The sequence below is a fragment of the Zalophus californianus genome, chromosome 9 (genome assembly GCF_009762305.2).
Source record: "Zalophus californianus isolate mZalCal1 chromosome 9, mZalCal1.pri.v2, whole genome shotgun sequence".
Classification (NCBI taxonomy): Eukaryota; Metazoa; Chordata; class Mammalia; order Carnivora; family Otariidae; genus Zalophus; species Zalophus californianus.
Window position 1 is genome coordinate 10,159,895 of NC_045603.1, and position 19,186 is coordinate 10,179,080.

At 58.7% G+C, this 19,186-nt stretch overlaps 1 protein-coding gene across 3 annotated transcripts in view; it reads left to right on the forward strand.

Moving 5' to 3' along the window:
• TMEM184B (transmembrane protein 184B) overlaps window positions 1–18,696 on the forward strand; it is a 47,372-nt gene extending 28,676 nt beyond the window's left edge. For 2 of the 3 annotated variants that reach the window (XM_027594165.2, XM_027594166.2), the window contains exons 4-10: window positions 8,256–8,346; window positions 8,853–8,928; window positions 11,736–11,827; window positions 12,739–12,908; window positions 13,297–13,491; window positions 15,410–15,430; window positions 16,272–18,696. In XM_027594165.2, the coding sequence (XP_027449966.1) occupies window positions 8,256–8,346; window positions 8,853–8,928; window positions 11,736–11,827; window positions 12,739–12,908; window positions 13,297–13,491; window positions 15,410–15,430; window positions 16,272–16,513 (887 nt within the window). In that variant the 3' untranslated portion in view covers window positions 16,514–18,696. The remainder of the gene's footprint in view (window positions 1–8,255; window positions 8,347–8,852; window positions 8,929–11,735; window positions 11,828–12,738; window positions 12,909–13,296; window positions 13,492–15,409; window positions 15,431–16,271) is intronic. The other variant, XM_027594168.2, reaches the window with a different exon arrangement.
• Window positions 18,697–19,186: the final 490 nt, after the last annotated feature.

Sequence of the window (19,186 nt, forward strand, 5' to 3'; positions counted from 1 at the left end):
GTCGTTTTTTTCCTCGTCTATGGTTTGCGCTCCATTTTTGGTCAGTCCGTATCTTCCAGGAGCTTCATGGCAAAAAGCAAGCATGAGAGTTGTGGTTTTTTGTTTTGTTTTTTTTTTTTCCAATCTGAAAATTACCTGCAAATATTTTTACTATTTTACCCATTTGGAGTTTGATGGGAATCCAGTTCTAAGTTGGAAATCATCCTCCCTCTGAATTTTGAAGGCATGTTTTCCCCTGTCTTCTAGCTTCCAGTGTTGTTTTGGGAAAGTCTGCTAGAGTCTGATCCTTTGTCCTGAGGTTCTGGGAAATTTTCTTATATGTTTCTTTCATAATTTCTTCCCCTCCACTTTATCCTTCCATTCTGGAATTCCTGTTGTAGGATGTTGCACTTCTGGATGGAGCCTCACATTTTCTTTATAATTTTCCAGCTCTTTTTTTGTTCTGCTTTCCAGGAGCGTCATTTATTTTTTTTAAATCTTTACCCTTGAGCTTCTCTATCGAAGGTCTTTTGTTTTTGTTTTTTTGTTTTATCATGTTGTAGAATGTCAGGAGCTCTTCCCTGTCCTTTTTTGTTTTGAGCCCCCATTCCTGGTATTGGGTAGAGTATCTCCTCTTTTCTCTCTGGGGATGCTAATTTCAGTTTTCTTCTGCTCCCTGCGTTATCTCTGCCTCCTGAGCTCCTTTCGTCTGTTGGCTTTGGTCTTTGACCTTTGTGTCGGGACGCTCTCCTCAAATGTCTAGTGTCCTTGGCTATTTTTGTGTTTAAGAATGGGGCTCAAAACTGCTGGGCCTCCATCTGGGTGACGGGGCACGTGATGTGACCCTGCCAGTTTTATGCAGCGATAGGGGCAGGCACCAAATGAGGACCTTTTGATTCTGGGCCTGTTTCCCCGGAGAATAATGTTCTCATCTCCAGCCTGGGAGGCAAAAGCTGGGCAGGCTGAGTTGAGGAAGCAGATGGGGCAAGGGACCCACCCTTTGCATTCAGGCCACACGTCCTCATTGCCCTCAGCTGAGCCATGTTCTCTGAGGACAGAACCGTCTCAACTGTCTTGAGAGTGAAAACCCGGTAGCTCCACGTGGAGACTTGGAGCTGAGGTTCCCGTTCGCACCTTCAGCCCTCAGGACTGCCTGGTGCGTCTGGTTTTGGGGTTTCCCAGAGGTTCTCATTGGCTCCCCCCATCCCCTGGGTCAGTGACCACACGGCACCTTCCAGAGCTATGGTCAGCATCTCTGGTCTGCTGCCCCTGGTGCTGTCCCCCTTGTGCATGAAGGTTTGTGCCCATCCCCTGATTTGTTCACCTTTCAGCAGGGAAGGGGGGGTAGCGAGTAGTACTAACCCCTGCCTTTTGGTGGCAGGAGGGCTGTCTTCTAAGGAGGGGGCTGAGTCTCGGAGAAGTAAGCGGCTCACCCAGGGTCCTGTTTCTACCATCTGACAAGGGCTGTAATCCACATGGCACAAGGACGAGCCATCGGGGCAGGCAGACGGAGGAGGACCGATCGAGCCCCCTGCATGCAGGGAGCATCTGATGGTGCTCAGGGCGAGGGGTAGCCCCTAGAGACATCTCTGAGACAGCCCCGGGGAGCTCTGTGATCAGGGGGATACAGAGGGCCGGAGTTCAGAGGAGGGAGACCGACTGAACTGTTGCTTCACACAGGCACCGTGTTGTGAATACTGTTTGTGTGGTGTTTGCTTTTCTGCATATTTTTCCTTACTGTTAGCTCATTCTCACCTCCCAGTTAGCTGGTGGATATATTATCATCCCCACTTTGTACTCATGAAAAAAAGAATGTGAGTAGGCTAAGAAACTTAAGACTAAAACTAAGAGACTCTCTATTACCTAGAGGCCAGACGCAGCCCTGGGTCTCTGGATCCCCAGAATGGCTCGGGTCGGGCCGGGCGGAGGAGGGCAGGCCGGCGTCCTCCCATGGAAGAGCATGAGCTCTGTTACAAAGGGAGAGTTTACGTGAAACAGTTAAAAGAAGGAGGCTGCCTTCACCCCGCTTCAGATTTTGGACAATCTGCCTGGAATCTGGCCTAAAGTGAAGCATCTTCCAAGGCAGAGAGAGAGGACAAGCCGGGGTAAATGGAACCCAGCTGAGGGCCACAGACACAGGGCCGCACGAGACCCAAAGGCCGGGGTGCCGCTGCTAGTCCCGGCGCTGACAGAGCTGGCCGTTCCAAGAGCTCAGTCCATCCGAATGAAGAAAGGTATTGAGAGGAAACCAGTCAGAAGAGGCGTCAGGAACAGTGATCTGCGTGGCAGGAAGCAGCAATAGGCAGGATCGAGGATCGAGAGGGCAGACAGGCCACGAGGGAGGAGGGATTGAAGCAGCTCAGGGCAGACCCCCTGGCCCACCAGGGCTGTGGCGCATTGCATCCACTGCTCTCCCTGGTGGTCCCGGAAAAAGAGGGGGAAGCGTGTTCTGAGGCCCCTATTTACTGAGCACAGAAGATTTCCATCCAAAGTAGTCAAAATTAAGTTTTCTGGGCTCATCCTCGAATTACCTGCCACGTGGAATGGCCCCACGTCTTTCCAGATAACCAAAGTGTTTGTGTGCGCCGAGAGGGCCAGGCCCAGGGGCCAGCTGTAGGTGCTGAAGGCACGTGGAGGAAGCGAACTTGGAACGGCCAGTTGCGCCCAGGGGCGCCGAGGTTCTGCACCCAGAGCGTGGCCCACCCCAGGCGTCCAGGGAGGGGTTATTGAACGAACAGACAGATGTGCCCGTCTGACCTGTGGTGGGGAGCTTGTGAGGACTCCTGACCCCGGGAGCTGTTGGCAGGGACGACCGGAGCGCACTTCTTGGTGGATCCTCTCTGATGCCCTGGGGGCTCCCTGGGGCTGTGCTGTCGCGGGTGCCCGTTGCAGGGGTGCAGGTGGGAGGCTGGGTGGACGGCAGCCTCTTGAACTATAGCCTCCTGTCCGGCAGCTGTGGGTTAGAGATCCTGGCAGTGAGGAAAGAAGGCCTCAAGTCTCAGGGTCGGAAGGGACCTGTAAAGACGCAGCCTCTCAGAACCCCTGTATAATGTCTGCTAAGAGGCCCCTTGGCCTCTGATTGCATGCTCCCCCTGGCTCAGAGCTCACTGCCTTTCATCTCTGAAGATGGCCTGTTGGCAATTGTTTCTTATATTAGGCTGAATGCCTAGGATCTGCCTCCAGGACCAGGTGGGTCCTGTCTGACCCTCTGGATAAGGTCGTGCCCCTTATATGAACAGAGTGACCCTAATGTCTTTTCTCCAGGCCTCAAGGCTCCAGTACGATGCTCATTTCATCTCCCATCTTGGTCTTTTGCTCCTGATTTTGTGCATTTGTTCCTAGTCCATTTAAGATTTGGTATCTGCAGGTTGTGGGGGGGGGGGGGGTTGGGCCTGGATGGCTCAATCATTGAGCATCTACCTTCAGCTCAGGTCATGATCCTGGGATCCTGGGATCAAGCCCCACATTGGGCTCCTTGCTCTGCAGGAAGCCTGCTTCTCCCTCTTCCTCTGCCCCTGCTTGTGTTCCCTTTCTGTCCCTCTCTCTCTGTCAAATAAATAAAATCTTAAAAAAAAAGATTTGGTATCTGGGGAGTACCTGGGTGGCTCAGTCGGCTAAGCATCTGACTCTTGGTTTTGGCTCAGGTCATGATCTCAGGATCCCGGGATCAAGCCCCATGTTGGGCTTGGCACTCAGTGGGGAGTCTGCTTGAGATTCTCTCTTTCCCTCTGCACCTCTTCTCTGCCCTCTAAAATAAATAAATAAATAAATCTTTAAGATTGGGTATCTAGAATGGAACAGAAAGTTCTATTGCCCAGGGCAGGAGAGAGAGAAGGACCATCCCTTCCCTCCTGCTGGATGCTCCCGTCCAGACCGGAGGGCCTAGTTGGTGGGTCCCTTGGTCACTCATGTATCCACTGGGCCTAGCACAGAGCCTGGCACACAAGCTGTGGTTAGTACATAGAGAGGCAGAGAGTCGTACTGTGTCTCTGGGGCCTTTCAGGGGAGCAGCCTGGAGCTGTGGTCAGAGGGGCAGTCAGGCAACAAGCTGCTGGCCAGGAACTGCACTCCACCGCCGGCCTCCAACCGGCGTGTTTGTTCTTCTCGTGCCTGGGGCCGCGTGTCCTCATGCTTCTTCCCGGAGTGTGTGTTGAGTTGTCTGTTGCAAACAGCCTTGCTGGGGTGGGGGTAGTGTTTTGCCTGGCTCTGTAATTTCCTGGGAGGGGATTGATTTGTCCAGATGGTCAGTGGGTGCTGATATGGGCTGTTTGAGTCATCTCAAGGAGACTCTGTCTTGTCTCCCTTCTCTGAGAACGCGCTGTTGACTCACTAACGATTCTTTAAAGGAAACCGTCAGTGAGAATTGGTATCTTAGGGACTGGCTGGGCCTGAGGCAATGGGAAAAGGTCAAGAACCTTGAACTGAGATGGATACAGTGGGATGATCCTGGCCAGTTGAATGCAGAGCTGGATAGGGATAGAGTGCTCAGCCATGTAACTCAGGAGGGTGCTGACGTCTGTCATGGCACAGTTGAAAGGATGCTTGGCCGTGGCTTGCAAGACGGCCTGGCTTGGGAGGGCGGTTCCAGACAAGGGGGCTGATGAACCTTGGCCCCTGTGGCTTCTCTTGAGAGTTTTGTCTTTAGGGACCGGTGTCTGATCTGCACAGCCTGCGGAAGGGTGGGTTCCGTGGGTGAGGATGGAGTGTGGGCCGTGTGCCTGCCCCGCCTCTCCACGCCTCACCCCGAGTTAAGGCCTATGTCTGTCTGTTCATTCCTTCTGTGCTGATTGAGTGTAAGTGCCAGGCCCTCTGGTAGTCGGGGGTAGGCCTCAGTCCCTACCGGCAAGGAGTTTATAGTCTGGAAAGAACACTAGGTAACGCACCGTGGATTGCTCCGTGTGAGCTCAGCCTTAGCAAAGGAGTCCCACGCCCCGCCTTTCCTCAAGGAAGGAGCTGCTGTTATCCCTGGCTTATAGGTGAGGAAACCACGGCACAGCGCACTTAAGACACCTGCCTGAGGTCACACAGCTCCAAAGTGGGAGAGCCGCCATCTGTACACCCTGGCAGTCTGGATCCAGGGCGTGTGGCTTCCCTGCTTCATTGATGCTGCCCCCTGTACGGGAAGGATAGGCCGGATCAACAGCGGGATCGTGGTACGTGGAGTGAGCCTGGCAGTGGACAGAGGATTGGCAAGGGAGAGGTGGCATCTCAGCAGGGCCTGCCCTGGGAGTTAGCAGAGGCACCGGCACATGCTAGCACGGAGTGTGAGAGCTCTTGGCACGTCCTGGGAACTCTAGGAATGGTTTTATATCATATACAAGCATATACATACACCGATTATATATGTGTAGATATACACACACACGTGTATATACGTACACACATTATATAGATACACATAGCAGCCGCACACACACACACACACACACACACGTGTGCACGAATACATTTACTCTGGCTGCATCAGTAATCACCCCAAGCAGAGTAGTGTAAAACGACCATTTCTTTTGTTCATGGAGAGTGCAGTCCAGGAATTTGGACTGGGCACAGTGCGGATAGTCCCTCCCTGTGCCCTGCTATCTGGGCCTCTGCTGGGGGACCCTTGGCTGGCGGTGGGGTCTGAAGTCTGGTTTGCTCGTGTGTCTGGCACTTGTTGCTGGCATCAGCTGGGGCCTTGGTTCCTCCCGCACGAGCCACTCTGGGGAGTCTCTCCACGTGGGCTGGCTTGGGTTTCCTTGAAACAAGGGGGCTGTGTCCAAGGGCAGGCATCTCAAGAGAAAGAACCAGAGGAAAGAGGCCTTCTCTAAGCCCAGCATCAGATGTTTTGGAGCAGCACTTGTTTTTGTTGTTGTTGTTGTTGTTGTTGTTTTTAAGATTTTATTCATTTATTTGACAGAAGAGAGACAGCGAGAGAGGGAACACAAGCAGGGGGAGTGGGAGAGGGAGAAGCAGGCTTCTCGCGGAGCAGGGAGCCCAGTGTGGGGCTCGATTCCAGGACCCTGGGATCATGACCCGAGCCGAAGGCAGACGCTTAACAACTGAGCCACCCAGGCGCCCCATTGGAGTAGCACTTGTGCTGTGGTCACGCCGGTCCCCTCGGATGCAAAGGGAGGGAGGAAGACCCTATGTCCCCGCAGAGGGGAGCCAGTGTCCCAGGGTGTGGCCATCTTTGGAAAGTACCACTGGCCAGTGTAGCTGGACCCAGCTTGGAATGGGCACATCCATTCTACTTGGCCTTGTGTGGTTTTGGACAAAGGTTATCAGCAGGCTGACATCAGATTTGGCTTGATGCCTCCCCCCCCCCCGATGCCCCAAAGTTCTTGTCACTGAAGAGTGCTTTGGAGCTCAGTGGAGATTGCGCAGCACCCCCCCCTCCCCCGCCATTTCCTGAGCTGCTTCTGTGCCAGGTAGGCAGCATCCACGGTCGTCAGCCCCATCAAGGGACAGTGACCCCTGAGGAAGACCAGCAGATAAATGGCACCAGCCACTCTTCTGAGTACTTTGCATACTCAACCCTCCTGGCAAGGTAGGTACCTCTGTTGTCCCCATATAACAGATAAGGAGACTGAGGCACAGGGAGGCTCGCAGCTAATCGGGGGAAAAACCCTCTACTATGTCTGTAGAGGGATAGTCACAGCACAGTGTGGTAGGTGGCGTGGCCCATGTTGATACAGGGTGCCTACCTGGGGCCCCCCACCCTAGCTGGAGGTGTGAGCCCTTAATAGGTTAGGTATACAGCACCTCAAAAATATTCCTTTCCAAATTGCTGAAGGCCAGCATTCGCCTGTAGCTCTGTCGGCAGGATTGTGTGCACTCCAGTTCAAGGTAGTCCCACATTCATGGTGTGCCTGGTATGTGCCAAGTGCTGTGGCCATGCTCTGGGGAAGAGGTGGGCCCCCTTCCAGGGACCACAGTCCCAAGAGAGCAGTCAGGGATCATGCGAGCCACGCTCCAGGGCAGGAAGCACCGCACAGCGTCTGCAGATCAGCGGTCCCCTGTGTGAGAACGCACCAGCCTCCATGTAGGGGCCAGAGACTTCTCAGGGGGTCTCACGGGATTCACAGGCACCAGTGACACCGAGGGAAGGGCGCCCCAGGCCGTGGGATCAGCAAAGGGAAAAGCACGGAGCGGGGGGCATCATAACCTGCTGGGAAAGAGGGGCATCTAGTTGCCGGGAAGGCCGTGTGAGGGGTGGGCAGGGGCCAAATGACTCTGGAAAAATCTTGAATGCCAAGCTCAGGGCTGTACCGGGAGCCTTGAAGGCCTCTGCGCTTCAGGGGGACGGCAGGGTCAGATGAGAAGGAGCCCTCTGTCTGCAGGGGCGCTGGTTCCTCCCTTGCCCTTCCTGTCCCCTGACCCCATTTGGACCCTCACTCCTTTGCTGGACGTTCTTGAGTTCCCATGCTCTCGGCCTGCCCTTCCTCCCGCGCCCCTTCCTCCCGCGCCCCTTCCTCCTGCGCCCTCTGCCGCGCTCCTCCTGCTTCCACTCTCCCCATCCTTGCTCCCGCACGTCCCTGTGCTCCAAGCGCGCTGCAGGCCGCAGCCTTCATCTTGCTGACCCCGCAGAAATCCTTTGACCAGGAGACCGCTCACAGCGGATTGCTGCATTTATAACATACTTTGGTGCTGTCCATCGCTGTCGCAGAGCTGTGTCTCTGGGGTGATACAGAGCTGCATCCAGAGGGGGCTGGCCCGGCTTCCCCACACATTTGTGCTCTATTTTGTGCACCTTCATACCTCCCCCTGGAGCCTCCAGTGGTGTGCGCACCAACCTGCCACTCGAGGTGGTTGAATGGACAAAGCTTCTCCTGTCTCATTCCTGCCGAAGATTTCTCCTGAGGTCCCTCTAAAGAATGTTTTACTGTTTTGTTGTAAAAATCCGATCCGTAACACACACACACACACACACACACACACACAGAGAAAAGTGCCTGAAATGAATAAGCAGTTACAAAGCCGGTAGCTGCTGAGCCCCAGAATGTGCCCCCCCAGCCCCCAGCGAGCCCGTCCCCAGCCTCCCACACAATCCGGAACTTTGTGCTTCCCACCTCCTTGTGTTGCTTTACGGTGTGACCAGCGGCGTATGTACGCCTATGCTACACAACATGACTTTGCTTTGCCTGATTTTGATGACAAGTGGAATATTCGCTGTGCGGGTCCTTGCGTCCCTGAGGCCCCATGACTGTGGTGCTTTCACTCCCATTGCTGTTTAGAATTCCACCATCTGTTTACCCATCCTGTTAGTTTGAGTGGTTTTCTCTGGACATTTTCCACAGCCCTGGTCATCTATAATTTCCTGAGCCTGTGCTATGAATACCTCGGGGGAGAAAGTTCCATCATGTCGGAGATCAGAGGGAAGCCCATCGAGTGAGTATGAAGTCCCCGCGGAGCCCCTCCCACACCACCCCGTTTCCTGGGCCTGATGTTCTTCGAGCCGTCCGGGTGTCAGGCAGACACACAGACCAGCTCTGCCCATAACCAGGCCCTGTCGTGCCTCCCCTCGCTTCCTGAGGGACGCCATTCACAGGGACCTGGGGACGGCCTCGCCGGTTTCTTGCTCCTTTTTCTTCCTACCCCTTCCTGTCTGCCTGTTTCTCCCTCTCGCACTCTTGCCATTCAGTACTTGGCAAGTCGGTTTGTTGCCCTCCGGGCCGGTGGAGCCCTGCTCCCTCATGCCCTCCCTGCATGAGCAAGCTCTCCCCGAGTGCTTGGCCTCCGGGTAAAGGCTGCCTGGGATCTGTGCCCTGTTCCCAGCCCCAGTCTGCTCTACCCAGGCTTGTGTGGATGTGAGGGAGGGTGGCCTCCCCCAGCCCCACCTTTTCCCTAATCCTGGCTGTCTGCCTACCAACCTCTTCTCTGCTTGCCTCTTCCAGGTCCAGCTGTATGTACGGCACGTGCTGCCTCTGGGGAAAGACTTACTCCATTGGATTCCTGCGGTTCTGCAAGCAGGTGTGTGTCCCTGCACCTGCCCTGGTCAAGAGGGGCAGGCCAGGGGCCCGGAGCCTGGGTGCTGCCCCTGCTTGGCCAGTGGCAGAGGCAGGCGTAGGGCCTGGAGGACCCCACTTGTGGCGTTCCCATATCCCATGAAGTACCCCAAAGCCCCGGCACCCGCTCCGCACGCTGTTAGGCATGCACGTGCATTAGCAGAGTGTGCTCCAAGGGGCAGCAACAGGTGTCCTAAAAGGGTCTGTGGCAGCCCCGGGCAGGAAGTGGTCCCATACCTTTGCTCACTTCGGCTAGGCAGGTCTTGGTGTGCGCGCGCGCGCGCGCGCGTGAATCAGGAAGTGCATGGGGATTCTAGAATCTCAGCTTGAAACCCCTGATCGGCTGCAGCTAGAGGCCAGGAGGGCTTCTGCATGAAAGCTCCCTGCCAAGATGGGCCTGCGGAGTCTCTGGCCTGTTCCCCGTTTCCCAACCGGCAGTCCACCAGCTTCCACTTTCCTCAGCTGCCTCCCCTGTGGTTTCAAGGAGCCTGGGCGGAGGCGGTGTGGGGTTGTGGTGTAGCGCATGGGCCCCGGTGTCGGACCATCGGAGTTCGGTTTTCAGCTTTTCCTCTTGACCGGGTGACCTTGGCTAAGTTACATAACCTCTCTGAGCCTGACTTCGTTTCCCCTTCTGTAAAGTAGGCCAAACTATACGTATCTCAAGGGATGGTTTAAGGCCCGGGTGGGGTGATGGATGGGAAGCAGTCAGCACAGACTGGCACGGAGCCCACTCTTGTCTGAGTCTGACGTGCCACACCCTGCTGGTGGTCGACCTCAGCCCAGTCTCCTCCGCGTGCCAGGACCTCTGTCAGCCCCTCCGGCGTCACCAAGAGTAGTCACAGGGGAAATGAAAACCACAGCTGATCACCGTGGCCACCAGAGGGCTGGCCTTTCTACTCCCTTCTGTGCAGGGCCACTGCCTGCAGTGTGGGCACGCCCACAAAGCACCTACCTGGAAGGGCCAGGTCTACACCCAGGTCTACACCACAGGCCAGCTGCTTCCAGCTCTGCCTTCCCTTGGGCGTTCCTGCATTCACAATCTCCCTCCTGGGCCTGGAGGCAAAGAGTTAAAAGTGTCCTGGGGTCAGGGTGGGTGGGGCCTTCCAGAGCCTTTGTTTACCAGCCTTTCAGCCGCCCTGGGCCCAGCTGTGACTCACTGCCTTCTTTGATGAGTATATTATGTACAAAGTTTTGATCCCATGATCACTAGCTTGTGTCGCCTGGTTATAAATGATTCCCGGGCCCCGTGGGTTCGGATGTCCTGCTGCTGTTCTGGAAGGGGCAAGGAGAGGTAATAAGAGGACAGAGTTATGATAAAAGCAGCCTTTGCACCCCTTTTCCTCCGGAGAGAGCCCTCCTGAGTGAGAAAGCCTGGGCCAGCCCCCCACCCCCACCCCGGATCCAAATCTCCTGGAGAGCTGGTTCACAGTACGCATTCTCTGGTCAGCCAACCACCCCCCCAACCCCCAGCCTGATGAAGAAGGTCTGGCATGGAGCTCTGGGTGCTGGGTCATGTTTACAGCTCCACCGGTGGTTCTAATGTCCAGCCTGGCTTCAGAACCACTGCCTGATTTCTGACGCGATCCAGGGCAGTGGTTGGGTGAAGGCTGTGGGGCCTGCTGATGTGGACTCTGCTGTCACTTCAGCCTCTCCGTGCCTCAGTTTCCTCACCTATAACTACTTTGTTGGGGGGCTCTTGTGCGCCCCGCTGACTGGGGACGGCAGCAGCCTGTTGACAGGCTCTTAACCCCCACCGCGCGCAGATTGTGACTCCTCCCTTCTCCCCAGATACTGGTCCTGCTCCCTCAAGGTGGGTGGTGGGGCCAGGGAGTTTAGGGGGTTTTGCTGGGGGCAGCATCGCACCTCTACCCCCATCACACGTGCTCCCACGCAGCTCAGGCCCCCCGGGACTCCCCACAAACTGCGCTCAGGTCCCCAGTGGGGCAGAAACTGGGTTCAACAGGTTACTTTCTCTGCCCTGGGGTCCTTGCCCGACTTGAAGCCACACTGGCTCAGCCTTTTAAAGCTGCTCCCCCCTCCACAGAAGGGGCCTTGTGGCTTAGATGTATTGATCTCAAGAGCATGGTGTTTCTGCTGGTTTTATGGGCACCATGGGTGGTCCTTGACTTTGCTGGAGCCTCTGGAGGGCACTGTGAGAACCTGGTTCAGGAATTCTTCCAGTGGCTGTGAGCGGGCCAGTGGAGGCCCTTATTGAACACATAGGGAGGGGAGAGCTTCCAGAAGACACTGCTGTGTTCTTCAGCCCTGTGATGTCGGGTCCCCTGCAGCCCCAGTGAGACCCCGGGGGTGGACAAGGAGGGCTGGAGGAGGCTTCGAGCGGGGCCCTGGCCCCCTTCCTGCTGCCGTCCATCACCAGGGTCTACCCCCTTGCCCGCGTCTGCTCCTGGCTGCTCGGGCTTGGTAGGAGCTGCTCCTCGTGCTTGCCCCTGTTGTATCTCTGGTATGTTCCTGCTGACCCCTCCAGCAGCCAGCCTGCCTGCCTGCCTGCCTGCCTGCCTGCCTGCCTGCCTCCCTCCCTCCCTCCCTCCCTCCCTCCCTCCCTCCTTCCGTCTGCGCGTTCTACTGCGTTGCGCGATTGCGCAGCTGTCCTCTTAACAGATTCTGCCTCTCCCTGCCACGGCGGTGCCCTCGGGGCAGGACATTGGGCCCCCCTCCCCGGCCCCTCAGCATCCAGCACAGACCCAGCGGGCCAGAGGAGGCGCTTGTCACAGTTTCTTTTCTCGTCCTCGACTCTTGACCTTCTCCCACCAGGCCACCCTGCAGTTCTGCGTGGTGAAGCCACTCATGGCTGTGAGCACCGTGGTCCTCCAGGCCTTCGGCAAGTACCGGGATGGTGACTTTGAGTAAGCAGAGGGTCCCCCCGACAGGCGTGAGGGGAGGAGTGTCGGCGCGGGAGTGGCTGACCCTGCCCAGAGGCTGATGCCCCCGCCTTAGGGAAGGGGGTGGCTGCAGACTGGCCCCACGCCCCTGACCTTCCTCTGAGGGGAGGCCAAGCACGGCCCGGCCCTCCTCACGCCTCCTTGCACCCCTGAGTTGCAAGGCCCATGCCTGGCGGTGACCACCATCCCACTTGGCCCCGCTACACACTGGTGCCCCAGGGGTGGGCCCAAAAGGGATAGTGACCACCCCCAGGGCAGGGAGCAAGAAAGTCAGAGCCCGGAGAGGCCTGTCTTGAGTCCCCGGGTAGAAGGCTTCTCCTGTGTAGATTTCCTCTTGTTTTGGGACTTAGTGAAAGTGACCTGGTATCCAGGCCCCGTGCTTGCAGACACTTTGCATATACCACCTGCACCCTGCGTGACTGCCCTGCCGGGGCAGGTGAGCAAACGGGGGCTCAGGGGGGACATGACTTGGCTCAAGAGAAAAGAGCAGAGCCAAGCTCTGTGTTGTTCTCACACCTGTTGCCGGACCATTGGGCTGAGCTCCCCACCCCTGGTCCTAGTGGCTTCCACGTCTCTGTCCCCACCAGGAGCCTGGGCACCAGAGCAGAGGCGGCAGGGCTGACCTTCACCGCGGGCGCACACCCTCGCACACCTCCCCTCCACCCCCTGCTTCTTGGCCACTTGGATCCCTTTCTTCAGTGGCTCGTGGAGCACTGCTTGGGGAGCATTGCTGGGAGCCAGAGCTGGGAGCACTGCCTGGGGAGCATTGCTGGGAGCCGTGGGGCTTGGCAGACTGGCAGGGCAGAGGCGGGAGGGAGGCCTCTTGTCCCTCAGAAGGCCCTGTCCAAGCCAGAGAACACTCCCCGTTCCCACAGCGTCACCAGCGGCTACCTCTACGTGACCATCATCTACAACGTCTCCGTCAGCCTGGCCCTCTACGCCCTCTTCCTCTTCTACTTTGCCACCCGGGACCTACTTAGCCCCTACAGCCCCGTCCTCAAGTTCTTCATGGTCAAGTCCGTCATTTTTCTCTCCTTCTGGCAAGGTGAGCCTCTTCTCAGGCCCTGTGAGGCCCATGCTGTCCCTGGGCCCTCCCAGCCTAGAGCCCAGACCTCTGTCCACCAGGGGCCTCCTGGGTGTGAAGTCTAGGCCCTCAGGGGCCTTTCACAGGAGCCATGGGGGACCCTCTGTGGGGCTGCCTCATGGATGGGGGACCCAGGGGAGCCCCAGTGTTGGCGGCCAGCAAGGAGCTAGCGGAGTGGGGTTTCCCAGAGGCCTCAGCTTGGTGCTGGCATCCCAGCCCCACAGGAGCAACCACGGACCCCACTGCCATCCTTGCTGGTGGGGGTGGCGTTTGGGGGGCTGCTGCATGAGGAAGGGGCAGCAGGATGGGGGCCCAGTCCAGGGCCACATGCCCACGCCTCCCCTTCCAGGCATGCTCCTGGCCATCCTGGAGAAGTGTGGGGCCATCCCCAAGATCCACTCGGCCCGCGTGTCTGTGGGCGAGGGCACCGTGGCCGCCGGCTACCAGGACTTCATCATCTGTGTGGAGATGTTCTTCGCAGCTCTGGCCCTGCGGCACGCCTTCACCTATAAGGTCTATGCTGACAAGAGGCTGGATGCGCAAGGTACGAGCCAGCAGCCTGGAGACCCCCACCCCAGAGGGAGAGGCCCTCCCTAGCCCTGCCCCGGGGCCCTCCTGCCCCCCAGTGTCCGACAGGTGGTGACAGTGCAGGCGTCTCCGGCCTACTGGTGGGGAAGGGCCCACGCAGGTCGAGGCTGTCCTGCCCTGTGCCCCCAACACAAGGTTGTGGGGGGTTGGGGTAGGGGAGGTCCCGGCAGCTGAGCCCACCTGACTCTTGCAGCAGGCCTGGAGTCTGGAGAGCCCCGCGGGAAGGTCAGGACAGAGACCCCAGAGTAAACAGGTTTCCTGGGGCTCCTCACACCAGACTCGGCTTTCCATTCTGTCCTGTAATGCCCTCGGCTCTAAAGTTCTCCATCTTTTTATATCTGGGATTCCTTCTAAGAAACGGACTCAGATGGGCATCGTTTTTAACAGCTTGCTTTTTACAGCTGCTCATTTTCCTCTTTGTTGGAAGAGGTTGGCAACCCCAGTTCTACATTAGGATGCCCCAGAGAGTACAAGTCCCACATCTGGGGGCCCCCCTCCCCAAGATTCGACAATGAGTGGTCTGGGCCTGGACAGCAGTGGCAGGGGGTTTCCCAGCTCCCCCGGGCCTCTGGCTGCTACTGGGCAGAGGGGATGGTGGGGGGTTGGCGGCAGAGGAGGCCAGGAATGCCAGCGAGGAGGCGGCAGGGTCTGGGGAGGGGACGCTCCTGCTCTAACACGCCGCCCCCCAGGAGTCAGGCCGCTGCCGCTGCCTTCCATGTGGCCACAGACGAGAACCCACTTCCCCGGGCCTAGTGCCTAGGCCCACCACAGGCCCTGGAGAGTGGGGTGCTGCAGCAGGGCCCCTCGGCCCCTTCCCCTTCGTACTCAGGCGCTCTCTCCCTGGCCGGAAAGAGACCTGCCGGCCCCTTCCGGATGGGCCGGCACTCCAGGCTGCCTGGCCGCCCGACTCTTGTGCGCCCAGCTGTGTTCTCCCGGCACACTTGGCGGAGGGCTCTCAGCACCCCTTCTGTTTGTGATCACACACCTACCCAGTGCTGGCCGCTTCGCTGCTGCCCCACCCGCTTCCCTCTGGGTCCCCAGATCTGGCAAGCACCCACTCAGTGTTGAGGGCGATGTCCCTTGGACCTGCTCCCGACAGAGCCTGTGCCCTTAGGAAAGTCACCCTTGTGCCTGGAGCCTGGGGCCATAGCAGAGAACCCTTTCTGGACCCTTGAGGTTTAAAATGTCGCACGTGGGGGCTCTGCAGAGGCCCAGCGGACACCTGGGCTTTATCTTCCCACCCACCGCTCCTGGACCACCAGTCCAGCAAAGAACAGCATGGCCAGAAACCCAGCTATAGCAAAGAGGCCAGCCCAGCCCTACCAGCGAAAGGCAGGACCCCACCTCCATGCTGGACGCACTAACCCCTCAGCCTTGCAATCGGACTTGGGTCCCCAGCTGCCCTTCCTGGGGGATCTGTACAGGGAACCACACCCCCTTGCCCCCCAGTCTTGATTTCCTTGTCTGTGAAGTGTCGTGAGGTTCATAAAGCACATGGCACAGGCTTAGCAATTCCATCCAAGCCTAAAGAGAAGTGGGGGTGCTGGGGTCCTGACTTAGATGTGGAGGTGGGGCCTCGACCACCGTCCTGGGTATCTGCTGTTGGTTCTCCCATCCCCCCGGACGAGAGTGTGAGCCCTGTGAGAGGAGTCATCCCTGGGTGGACATGCCCCCCCGCCCCGGGTGCCAGGCTCCAAAGGGGCAGCCGGGGCTGCTGGGTGGGGGCAGGAAGGGTGTCTGGTGCCGTGTGCAGGCCTTGGTGGTGGGCAGATGGTGTCACTCAGCTGTCTCTTGTCTTCTCTATTTCTCTGGCTTCTCTCCCCCTCCCCTTTCCCCCTCCGCCCTGCTTCTGCCCCGGGTTTGGCCGCGGGCAGTGCCAACATACGGCCCTTACGGTAGGTTCTGCTCTCGGTCTGCACGTCTGTCCTGCACGTCAGTCGTGGTCACTGTCACCGGCATGCCTCTCTCCCTAGCCGCTTTTCTGTGTTCCTGTCTCACAGGCACCCCCAGGCAGCAGAGCTCAGAGCCCCTGCCTGCCAAGGGCTGCCCCTGTAGAGTTTGCCTGCTTCCGTCCTGGTCTCTCAATGTTCTGGAATATGCCCTGCTGGGTCCTGGGGGCACAGTGCGTGTTAATGGGAGATCCATGGCGGAGAACATGAAGGTGGAAAGGACATGCCAGATTTGAATTTGAAGACCTGGGCTTATCCCTTACCACTCGGTTTTGGGGGCCGGGGCCACTTCTCCCCGCTGAAAACTGTGGTGGGGGAGAGTTCCTTAGGGGGGAAGGTAGGAGGAAGCGCATCAGGGCTGGCGGCTTCCGCCCTCTCAGAGGGGAGCTGGTGAGGATTTATGGGTCAGCCCCACTGTTGGTGCTGGCAGACACCCTGTCCTGACAGAGCTGGTTGGCAGACTCTGGTGCCCTCTGCTCCCCGGAGTGAAGGGGGACCTCGGGGGAGGGGGCGGGGCTAGCTCTCCGGGGCCCCTCCCCTGACACTCCCGGCCTCCGTTCTCCACCCTGGGTCCCTTCCCACCAGCCACACTTATCAGCCCCCGGAGGCTGCTCACCTGCACTCTGCGCCGCAGCCAGAGGAGCCATCTCTTTGCCTGTGCCTCCTTGTGCCCGGGACCCCATTCTCTGTCGGGTGACACAGCCTCGGGGTGGGGGTTGGTCCCAGGACAATGCGCTCCCTGCCACCCCAGCTGCTCACCCCCCGCCTCTGGGCTCCCACCCTGCAGGCCGCTGCGCCCCCATGAAGAGCATCTCCAGCAGCCTCAAGGAGACCATGAACCCACATGACATCGTGCAGGATGCCATCCACAACTTCTCGCCTGCCTACCAGCAGTACACACAGCAGTCCACCCTGGAGCCCGGGCCCGCCTGGCGCGGTGGCGCCCACAGCCTCTCGCGCTCCCACAGCCTCAGTGGTGCCCGCGACAATGAGAAGACTCTCCTGCTTAGCTCTGATGATGAGTTCTAGGTGCGGCTGCTGGTGGGGAGGACTGGCACCTGGGCCCAGGGCAGGGTGTGCCCCCCTCCAGCCCCGTGCGCGGGCCGGGAGGCAGCCTGGCACAGCTTTGGCATTGCCCGTTAATTTATTGGACCAGAAACACTCACTTGTCACTTCCGGAGGAACAGCCAGAAGCTGTGAGCCCAGGGGACAGCCCAGGCTCACAACGAGCCTTCAGGAATACTTATACCAGGCCACCCCTGCTTCCGGGCGCGGGACAGAGGACGCTGGGCGTGACTGCTGTGCCCCTGTGGCTTGTCCTGCGGCGGCATGGTGGGACCAGCTGTGGCCCCATGGTGGACCAGCGGCCCTCTCAGCCCCCACGCGGCTCACCCCCTCCCCCATGAGACTTTCAGCCCTGTCCCCAACACCGTGCAATACTCTGACCTGGGCTCTTTCCTGCCTGCTCCCGCCCTTGTGCCCCCTGTCCATGCTAGATTAGCCTCACCCTGGGCCAGAGGGGCAGGAGGGAACCCAGATGCTCCCCGCAGCCCCTCCTGACCCAGGCCTGCCTGGCATGCTGCAAGGACCAGAGTGGCACCAAGAGCCACGTGTCCCGTGTCGGAAGGGCACTCAGGTGCATCTGGGCCCCTCTTCTGTTGACGAGGCCTCTCCAAGCAGGGCTCTCTGGGCCCCTGGGTGTCCTCTCCGTGGCTGCCCTTCCTGCCTGCCTCATGCCCCTTCCTCCTGGCCTGCTGAGGGCAGCCAGCAGCCCACACTGCCCTATCACGTGGGGTCTGTCTTCTGGAGAGCATTTTGGCAGAGCCCCTGCTTCCAGGCTGCTGAAAGGGTGGGCGGCTCCCAGCCCCTCCTTCCCAGGCTGAGCAGTGAGAACCTCCACAGGGTCCTGGTCTCTCCCTAGGGCTTCTCCTTCCCGTTTCAGGGGAAGGTCTGAGTCTCCACATGTCAGACCAGCTTCTGGAGGAACAGTCCCATGGGAGGGAGGATGGAAGGAGGGGGCGTGCAGCAAGGAGCTGGGAAGTGGGAGGAGTGACCCCAGACTCCTCTCCCTGGCGCCGTACCCACACAGGGCCTGGTGTCCTGCCTCGGCTGGCCCCTCGGCCCATCTCTTCTGTGCCTTAGTCACACATGAAAGCTGCCCCTTCCTAGGCCCTCAGTCTGTCTGGCCGCAGACACTCACTGGGGGCCCTTATCAAGCTCCTGGCACTCAGAGGATCCTGCTGCACTGGGCCAGGCACCCTTGGACAGGCCTTAGGGGTGGCCAGGATCGCCAGTCCCCTCCCCTCCCCTTGCTCACCTCCACACCCATATACGCGGAGCCTCCGAGGGCCAGAGCCCCCAGGCAGGCTGGCTTACACCGGCCACTGTCTTGGGAGGAGCTCCTGCAGGCGGAGCGTTCTGTCATTTGGATCCCAGATGGCACTTGGGTTTGGGCTGTAACAGCCTGGAGAAGGTGGTACGGTGAGGAGGGCCCTGCCCTGTGGCACCAAACTTCACCCTGGAGTCTCTTCCTTCTCGTTCATTCCTGGAATGAAGTATGCCAAGGGTCCAGTGGGGGGTTCCACCCCAGTCGTCTTCGCAGGCTGTCTTGGGCCCTGTGACCAAGCCAGCCCCCCCGGGGTCACAGAGGCCTGTGCACAGGGGCCTGTCCGGTGGGCCTGGCCAGCTGGTACCCAAGCTGCCCAGGAAGGCGGCAGGTGGGAGCAGGCTGTCCGAGATCCTTGGTCCCCACTCCCCCCTTTGCTTTCACAAATCTGTGTGATTCTCCTTCCAGGCCAAAGTGTGCCGCCGACTCCCTGCCCCCTGGTCTTGGCCCACCCTGGCACTTGCTGGCTAGCATGGTTCGTGGGGGGACACGGGGGTTGGGGGGACTCCGGCGGAGCCGAGGGGCCGGGAATGCGGGCCCGCCCACTCCACCCTTCCTTCCTAGGATGCATAACCTTTTTTTTTTTTTTTTAATTCCTCCCCCGCCCCCCGATAGAGTAGATCTTTGTACATAAGAAATACTTGAAAACCGAACTGGATGATGTATGAGAGGACAGAGTCCCCTAGTTTTGTATCTCATGTATGACTGCCATGAATTCCACCAGAAAGCCGCTCTATTTTGGTCTCTGTGACATTTTAAATGCGTGACAGAAGTGAGCAAATAAAGTGAGAAGTATATATATATGAGATAATATAGATTGTATTGAAATCTCTTCTGCCTGTGGGTGCGGTTTTTTCCATCCTCTCCCCCGCCGCCCCGAGTGTGTGTGGGGGGCTGGGTTTGGCGGTTGTGGGCAGGGGTCTCCTAAGAAGCTGGCTTCCTTCCAGGGCACGCTGTGTAGGTGATGGGGGAATGCACAGTGCCAGAGACGGACATTGAGGTCCAGGCTCCCCCCTGGACGAACGGTCTCGGGGGGACCCAGGGGCAGCTTTGGTCACGAGGGGCCCACCCTCCCGTGCTGGTGTGTGCAGTGGGTTGATGCCCCGTTGCCCCTTCTGTCAGCCAGCCAGAGGGGGCCCCGCCGGAACACGGGCAGCCCCATTCCTACAGGTGTCTCCCAGGACTCCTGACTCCTTGCAGGCTATCTTCCTGCCTCCCTGAGCCCACTCCCCACTGTGGGACCTTAGGTCCCTGCCTCTGGAGCCGAGGCTGCGGGGGCCGCGGGCTGCCAGGCCAGGTGCCTGGCCACACAGGGC